The sequence below is a fragment of the Mirounga angustirostris genome, unplaced genomic scaffold (genome assembly GCF_029215605.1).
Source record: "Mirounga angustirostris isolate CCGP_5_RB_7025 unplaced genomic scaffold, mMirAng1.0.hap1 SCAF_4, whole genome shotgun sequence".
Taxonomy (NCBI): domain Eukaryota; kingdom Metazoa; phylum Chordata; class Mammalia; order Carnivora; family Phocidae; genus Mirounga; species Mirounga angustirostris.
This window is the reverse complement of record NW_026991712.1, coordinates 188,078,904-188,093,529: the sequence shown is the minus strand read 5'-3', so window position 1 is coordinate 188,093,529 and position 14,626 is coordinate 188,078,904. Positions and strand designations below refer to the sequence as shown.

At 69.2% G+C, this 14,626-nt stretch overlaps 1 protein-coding gene across 1 annotated transcript in view; it reads right to left on the bottom strand.

Moving 5' to 3' along the window:
* Window positions 1-296: 296 nt before the first annotated feature.
* Window positions 297-14,626, bottom strand: part of MEGF6 (multiple EGF like domains 6) — a 33,756-nt gene continuing 19,426 nt past the window's right edge. The window contains exons 12-32 of the mRNA XM_064590065.1: window positions 13,590-13,718; window positions 12,798-12,932; window positions 12,584-12,718; window positions 9,523-9,654; window positions 9,307-9,435; window positions 9,072-9,203; window positions 8,468-8,596; window positions 8,260-8,388; window positions 7,960-8,088; window positions 7,464-7,592; window positions 7,087-7,215; window positions 6,715-6,843; window positions 6,459-6,587; window positions 6,007-6,135; window positions 5,377-5,505; window positions 4,302-4,430; window positions 3,955-4,083; window positions 3,503-3,631; window positions 3,285-3,413; window positions 2,629-2,756; window positions 297-993 (exon numbers count right to left, since the gene is read on the bottom strand). Coding sequence (XP_064446135.1) covers window positions 2,659-2,756; window positions 3,285-3,413; window positions 3,503-3,631; window positions 3,955-4,083; window positions 4,302-4,430; window positions 5,377-5,505; window positions 6,007-6,135; window positions 6,459-6,587; window positions 6,715-6,843; window positions 7,087-7,215; window positions 7,464-7,592; window positions 7,960-8,088; window positions 8,260-8,388; window positions 8,468-8,596; window positions 9,072-9,203; window positions 9,307-9,435; window positions 9,523-9,654; window positions 12,584-12,718; window positions 12,798-12,932; window positions 13,590-13,718 — 2,567 coding nt within the window. The 3' untranslated portion in view covers window positions 297-993; window positions 2,629-2,658. The remainder of the gene's footprint in view (window positions 994-2,628; window positions 2,757-3,284; window positions 3,414-3,502; window positions 3,632-3,954; window positions 4,084-4,301; window positions 4,431-5,376; window positions 5,506-6,006; window positions 6,136-6,458; window positions 6,588-6,714; window positions 6,844-7,086; window positions 7,216-7,463; window positions 7,593-7,959; window positions 8,089-8,259; window positions 8,389-8,467; window positions 8,597-9,071; window positions 9,204-9,306; window positions 9,436-9,522; window positions 9,655-12,583; window positions 12,719-12,797; window positions 12,933-13,589; window positions 13,719-14,626) is intronic.

The following is a 14,626-nucleotide window of genomic DNA, read 5'->3' as shown; positions in this document are numbered from 1 at the left end:
CTGCTGTTTCCACCCTCAAGACAGGAGGGGTGGGGTGCCCATGTTGCCCCCCCACATCACTCATGCGCTCGGGCCAGCCTCCTCCCCGCGGGGCCATGCTCCCACACGCAGACCAGCCCCGCGTGCCCCTCCCAGACCAGGAGCCAGGACACACCCCAACTCTCCTCGTGTGCCACCCCCACCCCCAGGGAGGGGCAGGGACCAGCTGGGGCCGGGCGCCTGTGGGGCCTCCCTGGTCCGGAGGACGTTCCTGTCCAAACACTCTCCTGCTGACGCACTGGGACGCCAGCACCGTGAGCCCAAAGCAGCGAACACACAGGCCACAAGGAAGCGGCAGCTTCTTTCTTAAGTTCCTGGGTTTCACATGTACTGGAGCCCGCCGCCCAGAGGCCCCGCGGAGGGGGGGAGGGGCAAAGTCCTGCAGCAGGGTTTCCTGGGGCAGGCAGGGAGGGGCAGCCTGTCGGTGCCCAGGGGCGCAGTGGGCATGGCCGGCTGCCCATAAATACTTCTCCATAAATACAGTGGGCCACGATTCCAGGTAAACGGGCTGAGCGCAGCAGTCCCAGGGCCTAGCACCAGAAGAACCTGCTCAGAGGGCAGGGACCCCTGCCTGCACCTGCAGCCATGCCTGCCCTCAGTCCTGACCCAGGGCCATGGAGGGGGCGGCTGGGGGGCGGGGGGAGGGCTTCCTCAGCACGTGCGGCCAGCGCAGCTGGGTGCTACAACAGCCCGAGGCCGGGCCCACTCGCCTGGGCCCCTTGGAGCTAGGCCAGGCAGGGCCTCCCTCCCCGCGGCCAGCCGCTCCTTGCCCAGTGCGGGGCCGCAGGGCCGGGCAGTCTGGGCCGGAGTCCTGGCCGGCCCCCAGGCGCCCCTCCTCAGTCGTCAGCGAAGCGCCTGGAAGAAGGACCTGCTTGCGGCTGCCTCTGAGCGAGGGTTTCTCTGCCCGGCTGCCGAGCCCAAGTGCTGGTTCGTGAGAAGCTGGTTGTAAGGCCGCTGTAGGGACGGGAAACGAGGGTCAGCGCCAGGGCAGGTGGAAGGACAGGGGGAACGAGGGTCAGCGCCAGGGCAGGTGGAAGGACAGGGGGAACGAGGGTCAGCGCCAGGGCAGGTGGAAGGACAGGGGGAACGAGGGTCAGCGCCAGGGCAGGTGGAAGGACAGGGGGAACGAGGGTCAGCGCCAGGGCAGGTGGAAGGACAGGGGGAACGAGGGTCAGCGCCAGGGCAGGTGGAAGGACAGGGGGAACGAGGGTCAGCGCCAGGGCAGGCAGAAACTCCTGAAGCTGCCCAAGCTCTGGGCTCACACTTCCCGTGTCCCCTCCTGCCCTTCCAGCTCCAGCCCAGAGGGGAGACGGCCCCCTTCCTCCCCAGCTTCTGCCCAGCCTCATCTCTGAGGTCCAGGTTCTGGATGGCCCGCTGCCCTGTGGGGCCCCGGTTCTAGAAAAGTGTGCAACCCTCATCCCTCCTCTGACCTCCGTCTGCCGGTCATAGGCCAGTGGCGCCCCCAAATGCAAATGCCATTCTCCCACCTGGGCCCGAAGGCTCCTCCCAGCAAAGCCTCTCCCCTCCCCTGCTCACACCTTCGCAAAGAGCAGGGCCTCCCCCGCTCCCCAAATGAAAGCTCCCAGTTCCCCCAGCCCAGCAGCATGGCGGGCTGGGAGGGGCTTTGTTAGAAAGCACCAGTCCACTCCAGGGCAGGGGGCAGAGCCTAGGACTGCGAGGCAGCACAGCCTAGCCTCTCCTCCTTCCCACGGGCCTGAAGGGTGACCCAGGTCCCAGACCCCAGCTACACACCGGCTGCGGGGACCACCTTGGGGCCTGCGGTGCAGTACCACAGACGGCCACCAGGTGCCGCCATGGGGGCGCTCCATCCAGGGCCGCCTCCGCCCGCCAGGAGACCCCGCGCCTGGGGCTCCTAACAGTCGCGGGCCAGGGCTGCCTCCCAGGGGCGCAAAAACGTGCATACATAAGATCCAGCCCGCCTGTGGGGTTCCCAGGCCGTGGGCCCGTCTGGAATCCCCACTCACGGCTTGGCCCCCCCATCCCCGCGGGCCCGGACGCAACCCTCCCAGCACACGACCCCCCTCCCTTCAGCAGCCTGGGCCTGGGCGAGCTGACCAGGGGGCTCCAGGGCACCCCGAGTTCTGCCTGCAGACGCACGCTCCCCCGGGGGCCGTGGGGGCTGAGGCCAGGCGGCTGTCACAGCACCCTCCCCCACCCCCCGGGGTTGGGGGTTGCCGGTGGGCCCTGGCCTGCACACACAGACTGAAGCACACGTAGGCAGGGGTGCACCATCACGCCCCTGTGCACGCACATGCAGGGCAAGGCGGGGGGTCAGCGCCCAGCTACCCTGGATCATCCGCCCACCCACAGGGCTGGGGGCTGCTGGCCGGCAGAACCCCACCCCACCTGCCGTCCAGCCACTACAAGGCCCACACCCCGCCCGTGAGAAGCCAGGCAGACACCTCGGGTACCGGGGGGGTGGGGGGTGCGGGAGGTGGGCGGTGACATTCTCACCAGCTAGGCTGGCTGCTCAGCTCTGGGGGAGGGGCGGGGGAGGAGCGGGGCCGCGCTGGGGCCAGGCCGGGGAGCACGCTGTCTTCCCGCCTCCCCCTCGGGAGCCTGACTCACCTTGCTGGCAGGTGGGCCCCAGGGAGCCGTTCACACGGTGCACAGCCCACTGACGGGGTCACAGGCAGCCCCAGCCCCACAGCCGCAGCGCAGGGCACAGCCCGGCCCGAAGAAGCCCGCTGTGCAGTCTGCAGGCAGGAGGGAGTGGGAGACACGGGCCTGAGGGCCATCCCACCTGCTCTGGCCAGGGCACCCCAGGCCCTCTGGGTAGGGGTGGGCGGAGCAAGGGCCTCTGGGCCTCACTCTCCCTGCCCTGTGGGAGCTCCCACCTGGGAAGGCGCCAGGTACTGGGCACCTGCGCAGGCCCGGGGCTGACAAAGTGGGGCGCCTGGCAGTCAGGGATGCCCGTCCCCAGTCAAGAGGAACACACAACGGTGAGATCATGCGTGCAGCCTGCAGCAAACAGCCCCTCCCATGTCCGAGCAGGCTGGCAGATCAGGACGGTCTCCCTCGCACCTCACCAGGGCCCCCGTTCTGGCCAGAGAGCAGGGCGAGGCCTTGACATCCCTGAGCAGGAGCCCCACGCTGGGCACACCCCCGCAGAGGGGCAGGACGGGCGCCGGGGGCACAGCGCCCAGGCCAGGGCAGGGCAGAGCTCCCCCTTGCCACCAGCAGAGACCCGCGCCCGTGCTCCGCCGAGGGGACCCCAGACTCACCAAGGTCACAGGCGGCCCCTGTACGCCCCGGGGGGCACAGGCACTGGCCGGTGATGGGGTCGCAGGGTGCCCCCGCCCTGCAGTCACAGCGCTGGCGGCAGCCCTCTCCAAAAGAGCCTGGCTCGCACCCTGGACGGGGGCAGTGGACTCAGTGTCCCCTCCTGTCCCCTACCGGACAGGACAGGGCCAGGGAGCACGTGGGAACACGGAGCACTCACCCCTCTCACAGAGCTGGCCGTAGAAGCCGGCGGGGCAGACACACTGGCCGCTGACAGGGTGGCAAGGGGCCCCGTGCTGACACTCACATGCTGCCCGGCAGCCAGCCCCGTGGAAGCCGGGGGGACAGACTGAGGGACACCCCCGTTAGAGCCCCTACCTCAGCCCGCCCCGAGTGAGCACAGGTCCTGCTTCAGAGGCTCGCGCTCCCCCTTTCTCCCACCCAGGCCTAGACCCCCCATCGCGGCTGGGGCTTCGGTGGGAGGTCCCCCTGCTCTCATGGGCCCCGAGCCAGGGACCTCTGGCCTCGAGTCCCACAGGGAGTGGGGCCGGGCCTTGTCTCACCGGCCGCCATGGGGAGGGGCAGGGACAGCGGCCACGGGGAAGCCCACGCTGGCCCCGACGTCCCACGCGGAACAGCCACCGGGGCCGGGGTCCCCACCCCAGGACTCACAGTGCTGGCAGGCCTGGCCGTAGAAGCCGGGGCCGCAGTGGCAAGTGCCCGTGGTGGGCTCGCACGTGCCGTTGTTTTGGCAAGAGCACTGCAGACGGCAGGCGGCACCGTAGCGGCCAGGAGGGCAGGCTGGGGGGAGAGCCGGCGGGTCGGCCTCGGCAGCGCAAGGGCAGGGGCCCAAGGGCAGGGGGCCCAAGGGATGGCCCCCGGGCACCAGTCTGCTTCTCGTGACCCCGGGGGCCTTGCCCAGCCCCACGGCAGCCCCACACAGAGCTCCTGAGCCCGGGGCTCCCCCAGGGGTCCAGAGCCAGCCCCCTGCCCGCCCAGGGCGCGGCCCGCCTGCTCACCCAGCTCACAGTGCGGCCCTGTCCAGCCCAGGCCGCAGAAGCAGCGACCATTGGCCGCATTGCACAGACCGCCGTTCCTGCAGGGACACACGCGCTCACAGCTCACGCCAAACCGGTCCTGAGGGCAGCCTGGGGGCAGGAGTCAGGCGCCGCTCAGAGCTCCGGGCCAGGGCCGGACACGCTCTGGGACAGTCCCCACCACACCTGGCCTCCATTCCACAAACCCGAGCCGGGGCCAGCCTCTGCTGCAGGCGAGCAGGGAGCTGACAGCAGCCGGTCCCGCCCATGCCTCCACCCTCTCCGCGCACTGAGGAGGGGCAGGGAGCGCCTGCCCAGCTGGTGGGAGCTGGTTAGGGCAGCCTTCCTGGAGGCGGGGGCCCTCTGCACAGGCACATCCTCCAGGCGGAGGCAGCGGGGCGGCCTGGCTCTCCAGATGGCCCCTGATCACGATCTGATTGACCCGTGGCTACTGAACTTCCCTGGAGCCATAGACACAGCCTAGCTGCAGCCAGGCCGCAGGGCTTAGGACTCCACTGCCACCGGCTAAGAACTGGGGGGTCAGTGGGGAGCTCACTGATCCCTTGATGCAGGAGGACCAGAGGCTGGCAGAGTGCTCTGACCTACCAGGATACGGGAGCCAGGCCAAGGGGCCATAGCTGTGGCCATGGGGACCGGGCCTGCCATCACGGGGGGAGCCCCATGACTGCTCCTGGGGTCACCCCCTTTCCCCCACCACGCCCTGTGCCCCGGGCCTCCACCTGGGGCCCCCGGCCTCCAGGCCCAGCAGAAAGGGCCAGCAGGACCCTGCACCACGGTACCTGAGCCAGTCAGCTGGCTTTGTCCTCAGACAAAATAGCCGCTGGACCCTCCTGCGAGGAGGCTCTGGGTTGGAACCTGTCCAGCCCCCACCAGCCACTTGACGGGTCAGTGGAGGCTCGGCTGGTGCAAATGTACCACCGGGCTCCAGGACCTGGCTCTCCCCGGGGGCACCCATGGCTTCTCCCCATCGGCCCCCCACCAGCCGGACGCAGTGGCATCTGTGAAACGCAGAAGGGCAGGCAGAGCGGGCGCTCACCGTGCTCACAGTGGACACCAGTCCTCCCGGGGGGGCAGGTGCAGATGCCGGTCACGGGGTCACAGAATGCTCCCTGCCCACACCTGCACACGTGGGCGCAGCTGGGGCCGAAGCGGCCCTGTGGACAGGCTGCCGGGAGGAAAGAGGACGGTGGCCACCCCTGCCAGCTCCCCTTCTCTCTGCCACGTCAGCCCAGAGATGGCCTGTGGGGACCTCCCGTGCCCCTGCCCGCCCTGGCATCTCCCCTCCACCCGCAGGTCTGCTGGGGGCCAGGCCGGCTCTGCAGGGACAGTGACTAACTGCTGCCCCCCACCCCACTCCTGCTGACCCAGCCAGGCTCCCAGCCCGATGGAGACTCCTCGGCGGGATGTCTAGCTGGCCTCCGTCTGCACAGAGGTGCACAAACCCTGCTGAGCATGGCCAGTGCGGGGCGAGGGGGAGGGCAGAGCTGGCCGGCACAGACACTGGGGTCACACAGACACCCCCACCTCAGCCCGGCCTGGGGCCAGGCCCAGCAGGAGAGTCAGGAAGACAGACGGTCAGGGGCTGTCTTCCCCACAGGCTGGCTGGGGGGCCCTGCCCACGGAGGCCCAGGGAGCAGCCACCCCCTCCGTCCCCCCAGCCACTCACGCAGGCTGCAGTTGGCCCCCAGGAACCCAGCAGGGCAGAGGCAGGCCCCGGTGGCTGCGTCGCAGGAGTCCCCGTGGACACATTCACACTGCTGCTCACAGCCAGGCCCAAAGCGCCCGGGGGGGCATTCTGCAGGGACACAGGCAGGTGCCAGAGGCCAGGGGCCAGGCCTCGCCCCCTGGCATCCCACCCCCACCCCTGGGATGAGCAGTCCCTCCGGAGGACAACCTGGCGGCTTGGTTCTCGCCGGGACAATGGCGCTTCTGCCCACAGCTCTCCCCAGAGGGGCCGGGTGGGCAGGCTGGGGTGCAGACGGGAGAGGTCAGTCCTGGCCCAGCTCAGGAACACGCCCCCCACGTGGCCCCGTCTGGGGCTGGAGGTTTCGGGTGCAGCTCGGGGGTCCATGCACCTCAGCTACCAGCCGCTCTGCCCCCCTGGGTGGGGTCACCTACCCTGCTCACAGCCGGGCCCCGTGGAGCCTGGTGGGCAGTGGCACTCCCCGGTGACGTGGTGGCAGGCGGCGCCGGGCGGGCACAGGCAGCGCTGGGCACAGGCCTCTCCGAACCGGCCAAGCGGGCAGGCTGCGGGAAGCCAGTGCGGGGGTGGTGGGGAGGCCTGGGGCCAGGGCAGCCCGGAGGGATCACTGTGCCAAGACCCGCCCCCCCGAGCGGCGGGCCCCGTGGGTGCTGGCGGAGCCGAGGGGCTCACCGTTCTCACACCGCGAGCCTCTCCATCCCGGGGGGCAGAGGCAGGCCCCCGTCACATGGTGGCAGGTGGCCCCCCGCTGGCAGGCACAGCGCTCCTCACAGCGTGCCCCAAACGTACCCTCAGCACAGGCTGCGGTGGGCGAGACAAGGCAGAGGGCTGAGTCCGGCGCCAGGGGCGCGAGCAGGGCCAAATGCCCCCCGCCCCTCCCACCGGGGACCCCTGGGAGCTCGGACGGCAGCCCCTGCCCCCACCTGCCAAGGGACTAGCTCACAGGCCCTCCACCCTGGAGCGAGGCTCAGGCCACCCCTTGACAGGACCAGCGGGGCCTCCTGGCCTCCCCCCGCGCCCCAGCCCCCAACCCGGCCCACTCACGGCTCTGACACTTGTCCCCGGTCCAGCCGGCTGGGCAGAGGCAGCGGCCCGAGCGCCGCTCACAGAGGCCGCCGTTGAGACATCCGCAACTGTGCTCGCAGCCGGCTCCGAAGCGCCCGGGGAGGCACTCTGTGGGGCACAGTACCCCAGCAGTGCCCCAGGCCCCAGGGCCCGGGAGACCCCACCCCACCCGTGCTTCCCGCACCCAGAGCCTGGGGCCCCGTCCTGGAGAAGGGGAGGGGCCTGGGGGGAGGTCACACCGCAGACCCGCCGGCAGAAAGCTCTTTGCCCACAGAGAGCGGGGTGGGCCAGCATGCTTTGGGGCACCCGCCCTGGCTCCCGGGTCCCGCCTCCTCCTCTGCCTGACCTGGGCTCACCCTGCTCGCAGGCCAGGCCAGCCCAGCCCTCTGGGCACGTGCAGTGGCCTGACACGGGGTCACAGGTGCCCCCATGCTGGCAGAGGCAGGCGTGCTCACAGCTGGGGCCGTACAAGCCCGTGGGGCAGGCTGCGGTGGAAGGGAGCAACTCGCAGCAGCCCAGCCCAGCGGGCCCCACGCCGCCCCCAGCGAGCGTCAGCCCCAGTGATTCTGCACCTCCCCGGCCCCCCAAAACCCAACAGCAGACGTTGTGGGGAGGACCTCTCCCGGGGCTGCCTCCACGACAAGCCGCCCTGGGCCACCCCGGGCCCACCAACCCAGCCCTGCGGAGCTCGGCACCTCCCTGCCGACCCGTCCCCCCCGGTGCCAGGCCCCAGCCCCCCGCCCGCTGCTCCCGCTGAGACTCCTGTCCACCAGCAGCCCGCACCCACGTGACCCCGCGTGGAACAGGGAGGGGCTGCCACCAGCCCTGGTCCCAGACTCCTGGGGGGCTTACGCTCCAGGCAGGTGGGGCCCATCCAGCCAGGGCCACAGCGGCACTGTCCGTGGACGGGGTCGCAGGAGGCCCCGTTGAAGCAGGAGCAGGTCTGGCTGCAGTTGTGTCCGTAGGTGGGGGCGGGGCAGGCTGCGGGGTGGGGGGGACCGTCAGGGGTCTGGGGGCGCTGCAGCAGATCTGGGGCAGCTGGGCAAGCTTCCCTCCCCTCGGGCCTGAGCACCCCTAGGGTGGCCACACAGAGGGCCTGACACGCCGGCAGCCCCTCTCCTGGAGCCCCCAGGCCTGCCTGGCCTCACGCACCCTGCGCACAGCGGGGGCCCCGGCGGCCAGCAGGGCAGAGGCAGGAGCCGCTCACAGAGTCACAGGGGGCCCCAGGGGCGCAGTCACAGACGCCGCGGCAATCCAGGCCGAAGAAGCCCGCCGGGCAGGCTGCAGAGAGCGGGTGGTGATGGGACACGGCCGGGGTGGCAGGGTCCGCCCGCCAGCCCACACACACGCCCCAGCTCACCGCGTTCACAGAAGGCTCCCCTCCAGCCGGCCGGGCAGGTGCACGCCCCACTGACGTGGTCACAGGCCGCCCCGTGCTCACACCGACACCGCTGCCCACAGCCCGGCCCAAAGCGGCCCTGGGGACACCCTGAGACACGCACCCCGGCCACGGTCAGCTGGAGCGGGGGAGACCAACCCAGACCCGCCTGCACCTCTGCCGGCCCGGGCGGGGAGGGGACCGTGGGCACGCGCCCCTGCCTGCCCAACTAAGGACTGAGCCGGCGCCCAGAGGGGTAGGCGCCCAGGCATGGCCTCTGGAGCTGCCCCAGCCTGGGGCAGCGGGGGACACACTCGGAAGCCATGGCCCTTGGTCCTGCCCTCCTCCAGGTGCCAGGTGGCCCCTCCCTGCCCTCCCGGCCCGCTGCTCCAGCTGCACCTCACAGACCCAGGTAGGCTGGGGGTGCCTGGGCCCGGCGGGACAGGGGGAACTGGGGGAGCTCAGGGGAGGAGACCCGTCCCACGGACAGAAGGGCGGGACCAGAGCCCCTGGTGTGTGGTCGCGTGGGCGTGCGTGCACGTGCGTGGGTCCGTGGGTGCGTGGCTGTGGGCGGCCCGGGACTCACGCTGCTCGCACCGCGGGCCCGTGTAGCCGGCCTCACACACACACAGGCCGCTGACCGCGTCGCAGCTCCCGTGGCCTGGGCTGCAGGTGCAGGGGCGGCTGCAGTCGGGTCCCCAGCGCCCGTCATCACAGGCTGCAACACAGCCCGAGTCAGCCCAGCAGAGCACGGCCCCGCAGCCAGGCCAGGCACCGGGCCTCCTGCTGCCCCCCAGGCCCCCCGAGCCCGGGCCACCCACCGCTCTGGCAGCCGAGGCCGGTCCATCCAGGGGCACAGCTGCAATGTCCGGTCTCCGGGTGGCAGTTCCTATCGTTGGCACAGGAGCACCTCGTCTGGCAGCCGGGCCCAAACCAGCCTGCGGGGCACGCTGCAGGGCAGGGGAGGGTCAGCCAGCGGGGCGGCCGGGCGCAGGCTAGGGGCTGACGTCCCGCAGGTCAGGGGGCCCCATACTCACGGTCCTGGCAGCGGCTGCCCACATAACCGGGGGGACACAGGCAGGCTCCGGTCCCAGGCTCACACGTAGCACCATGCTCACACGCCGGGCAGATCTCCTGGCAGCCGAGCCCCCAGCGGCCCTCGGGACAATCTAGCCCCCCCACAGGCAGTCAGTCTGGCCTGGGGCCTTCCTGGCCCCGTCTGACATGGCACTGACCCTGCGCCACGGCCCAGGGAGGGGGAGGAACGGCTCATGGGAACCCCCAACTCCCCTGTGGGCCGCAGGCTGCAGAGCACCACCCCCAGAAGAGGGGCCCCTGCCCCAGGACAGGCGGTGGGCAGGCAGCCTGGAGGACAAAGCACAGCCCCCAGGAGTGCCGGGGGCTCTGCTGGCCAAGCTGGCACCGCAGCTGACCGGACCCGGGGGCACCCAGGTCAGCGCAGACCCTCCAGCTCAGACCCAAGGGCGGCTCGGCATGGGCCCTCAGCTGCTAAGCACGGGCCTGGGCTCTGCAGGACCCCCAAACTCGGTCCAGGGCTGTGACTACCCAGAGTCGTGTAGCACGGGGAAGGGAGAGTGTCGCAGGACACCACGGCCACTCACCTGCCCCCAGCCGTCCCCAGTCCTCCCTGGAGGGCACAGTCCTTGCCCCATGACCCGGTCGCAGGGTGCCCCCCACGGGAGCCAAATATCCCCCCCGGGCACTCTGCAGGGAGGAACCGCAAGGGCCTCCTTGTGGGGCTGCCCCCTGCCCCAGCAGGGCTGCTGGGCTCAGCCAGGGCCCCCGGTGACCACGGAGCATGCAGAGCACAGGGCACATGGGCGGGGGGGACCTGCTCGGGGGGAGGGGTGCAGGACAGACTCTGGGCATCCTGCAGCAAGCTGGCAGCAGCTCTGTCCTCCTTCCTACCCCCTCCCACCCAGCCAGGAAGCCCAAGACAAGTCTGGCCCCCTCGGTCTCAGATTCCCAAAGCGCGCGAGGGGGGTGAGGTAGGGGCCTGCATACACCATTTTACCCCCAGCTGTGGCCCTCTCCCAGCAGGACGGGGGCTGCCACGGGAGCCAGGCACATTAAGAGAGTGTGGAGGACCCGGAGTCCTGGGACCCCCTCCCCCTCTGCCCAGCAGAGGGGCAGCGAGACCCCAGGGAGGAGTGGAGACAAGGAGAGCAAGCCTCCAGAGAAGGACTGGCCCAGCTGCTCTGTGCCCACTGCAGAGCTGCAGCGAAGCATGTGGGGGCCAGGAGCCTTGCGCCTCCCTGTGGGGACAGGCAGAGCCCCGGGTGCTGGAAGCCCCTGACCAGCCCGAGCATAGCCTCCCCCACGCTGCACCTGCCCCGGCAGGGCGGGCCGGCGGCGGTGACCCTGGGCAGCCCTGCAGTTCCTCCCCTTGGGCTGCAAGGAAAGCTCATGGCCAACAGACACATGGAAAAACGATCATCATTAGCCACCCGGGAAATTCAAATCAAAACCACAATGAGATACACCTCACACCAGTCAGAATGGCTAAAATTAACAAGTCAGGAAACGACAGATGTTGGCGGGGATGCGGAGAAAGGGGAACCCTCCTCCACTGTCGGTGGGAATGCAAGCTGGTGCAGCCACTCTGGAAAACAGTATGGAGGTTCCTCAAAAAGTTGAAAATAGAGCTTCCACACGATCCAGCAATTGCGCTCCTGGGTATTTACCCCAAAGACACAGATGTAGTGAAAAGAAGGGCCATGTGCACCCCAATGTTCATAGCAGCAATGTCCGCAATAGCCAAACTATGGAAAGAGCCCAAACATCCATCGACAGATAAATGGATAAAGATGTGGTCCGTATATACAATGGAATATTACTCAGCCATCAGAAAGGATGAATACCCAACTTTTACATCAACATGGATGGGACTGGAGGAGATTATGCTAAGTGAAATAAGTCAAGCAGAGAAAGTCAATTATCATATGGTTTCACTCATATGTGGAAGATAAGGAATTGCACGGAGGACATTAGGCTAACGGGCCGCTGCAGAGGGCGGCGGGCAGGATGGACACTTCTCCGGAGAGAGCACCCGGCTGCCGCGGGCCCGGGGAGCGGGTGCACATGTGTGCTCATGTGCCCCAGCGCTCCGCTGAGTGTCCGTGGGGGTCTGGGGGAGGCCGAGAGAAGAGTCAGGGGTCTGGGTGGGAAGCCTGTGACTCGCCAGAGCTCGTAGGGACAGGAGAGCACCAGACACCACAAAGCCCTTTGGGGTGCACGTCGAGCTGGGGGGTCCAGGCTGGGATCCCAGGATCCCCCACACATCCCTCCTGGACCCCTGGGACCCGAGAGCCCTGCACAAGGTCAGCACCGCAGTCTCCAGGACCACCGCTCTGGAGGGACGTAGCCTGGCTGCAGAGGGAGACGCTGACCCCTCCGCTCAGCTGGGTCCCCAGGGCCCCTTCCTTGTTCCCCAGAGGGGACAGGATAGGGGGAGGTCGAGCCAGCCGGCCCCCAGGCATGCTCACATCAGTCACCCCATAGGCCCGGTGGTCCCCAGCCACCTGGGGCCAGCAGGTGCAAACAGCACACACACCATATGCCACGGGAGGCCCCCAGCTGCCCGCACCCTGTGAGCGGGGCCGGGGTCACCCCAGGACTCAGGCTGCCTGCGGTGTGTAAACACGGGGCGGGCCTCCAGCGGGCCCACCACTCTGCACCCATTCCCTCCAGCCCCAGGCCAGGGCAGCCGTGCGGACGGCCTTCGTCATGCGCCGCGCACCACGCTGCACCTCCAGCCCAAGACGGCGCTTCCAGTAGCTGCCAAGGTCCCAGAGACTCAGACCCACCAGGACGGAGTGCCAGCCCCCCGGATCCCAGCACTCTGAGCATGCTCTAGCTAACAAGTGGGGGGGCGGGGTAGGGAGGGAACAACGTTAGAGGACGCGACCCCTTCCCTGGGCCCGGCCCCGGGCACACAGACCCACTCTCGTCCCAGCAGCCCTGACCGGGGCCACGGGGACAGGCAGACCAGTGAGGAGTTGCCACTGGGCGACCAGGGTGGGGCCAGAGGACCCACACCCCACCCGACCCTGGGCATCGCTGGGGCCAGCCACTGACCTTGATCACAGTCCTTCCCCTGGTAGCCGGCAGGACACGGCCCCCCACACTGGCCGCTGACGGGGTCACAGGCCACGCCCTGAGGGCAGGTGCACGCCTGCCGGCATCCGGGCCCAAAGAAGCCCGGCACACATTCTGCAGGGGACGAGGGGAGAGGGGCCTGCAGGCTCAGCCAGCTCGCGGCCCGCCCGGCCCCCCGCGGCCCTGCACTCACCGTCCTGACACCGCTCGCCCCTGAAGCCGGCCTTGCAGGAACAGCTACCATCCCTCCGGTCACAGGTCAGCGTGTTCTGCCGCTCACACGGGCACTCCTCGGAGCAGCTGGGCCCGAAGGCCCACGGCGGACACGCTGCACCCACAGAACCAACAGGCGGGCCTGCCTACCTGCAGGGTCCCAGGGTCTCCAGCCCCGAGCCGCGCAGAGAGGCACCGCCCCCAGCCCCCGGACCACCGTGCCTGTTTCATAGACGAGAAACAGGGTCTCAGCGGGGTCCAGGCACTTGCCCCGGGTCACGCCACTTCCCAGCCAGGCGGCTCTCAGAATCCCGATCTCCCTCCTTGAAATAATCCTTCTACAAGTACAGTACGGAGCTCCCAGATCAAGTCTGCTCATCGTCACCCACGTTTGCCCACCAGCCCACCAGGGAGGGGTGACTCCTCTGGGGGCTCAGGACTCACCCCTGCTGCCAGGAAACTCCAAAAGCCAAGGTGAGCCCTGTGCCCCGGCAGCTTCCACGGGAGGCCTGCCCCCACCCACGCTGCCGCCGACCCGTTAGCCCAATTGTGGGGCCAGGAGGCAACAGAAGGCTGGGGACCACCCCCCCAGACACCCTGGAGGCCAGCACAGTCCGGAGGACACGGCTCTGGGTCCCTGGAGCCCACATCCCAGCCGGGGGACCTCGCTGAGCCCTGCGACCCCTCTGCAGATGAACAGTCACCCCCGAGCCGGAGTGTGGGCAGCATGGCCCCCGCCCCCCTGGCCACCGGCCGCGGGCAGGGGACTCACCCAGGTGGCAGAAGCGACCGTAGAGCCCCGGGTCACAGAGGCAGGCCCCGTATAGGCGGTGGCACCGGCCACGGTTGGCACAGTGACACTTCTTGTGGCAATGTTTGCCGTAGAAGCCCTTGGGGCAGCCTGCGGGAGGCAGGGCCTCTTGAGCGCCCACCCGGCCACGCCCCCATGCCCGTGCAGACGCTCCAAGGACCCCCGTGCCTGGCACAGGAGCCGGCAGCGGCCCAGGCCCCCAGGGCAGGGCCGGAGGACCCTAGGGCTCCCAGCAGCCTGAGGACTCTGCATCCCAGACAGGGAGGGGCCCGGGGGCAGACAAGGGCACCACGAGGACAGGGCAGACACAGGACGAGCCACGGATATGGCCTTCTGCCCCGGCTGGCCTGTCTCCCCAGCGTCTGCGGTCTGGAGAACCGCCCGGGGCGCAAAGCCAAGCACATTCTCCAGCGTACGCGTGGGACATGCACAAAGACCTCACCCCGATGTCCTGCGTCTGACCCTCATCTACCACATCCTGACTTCCACCCCTCGGTGGTCACCCAGCCCAACCTCTGGCCCTCAGAGAAGGCAGGGCACACGGCCCCAGCCGGCCAGCAGCCCGAGACCAGGCTCAGGGGGCTGCAGCTAGGAAAGGGCATCTGGATTTCCTCCCAAAGTGCCTCCCCCGGGCTCGCTCCTGCCCCAGTCCTGTGTCCTGAAGGGCTGCAGGGAGCTAAAGAGCCACCCCGAAATACGTCCCCATCTAATCCCCAGGATCTGGAGGCAAGACCCTCCTGGGTTATCCTAATCCACGAGCGTCCTTAAAAGAGAAAGGAGAGGAAAGCCGGACATGTGAGGTGTGACCAGAGGGAGGAGGAGGACAGCCCCGTGGTGCCAGTGCCCCGAAGCCCCGGGCACGGGGTCCAGGGACTGAAACTGCCCCCTGGATAAGGCAGGAAGTTCTCGGCACGTTAGCTACACTGTCCAACACAAGAGGCAGAATTTTGAAGGTCTGCAGTTTTCAAGGTGAAGCGTCAGTCACCTGGGAAACTTAT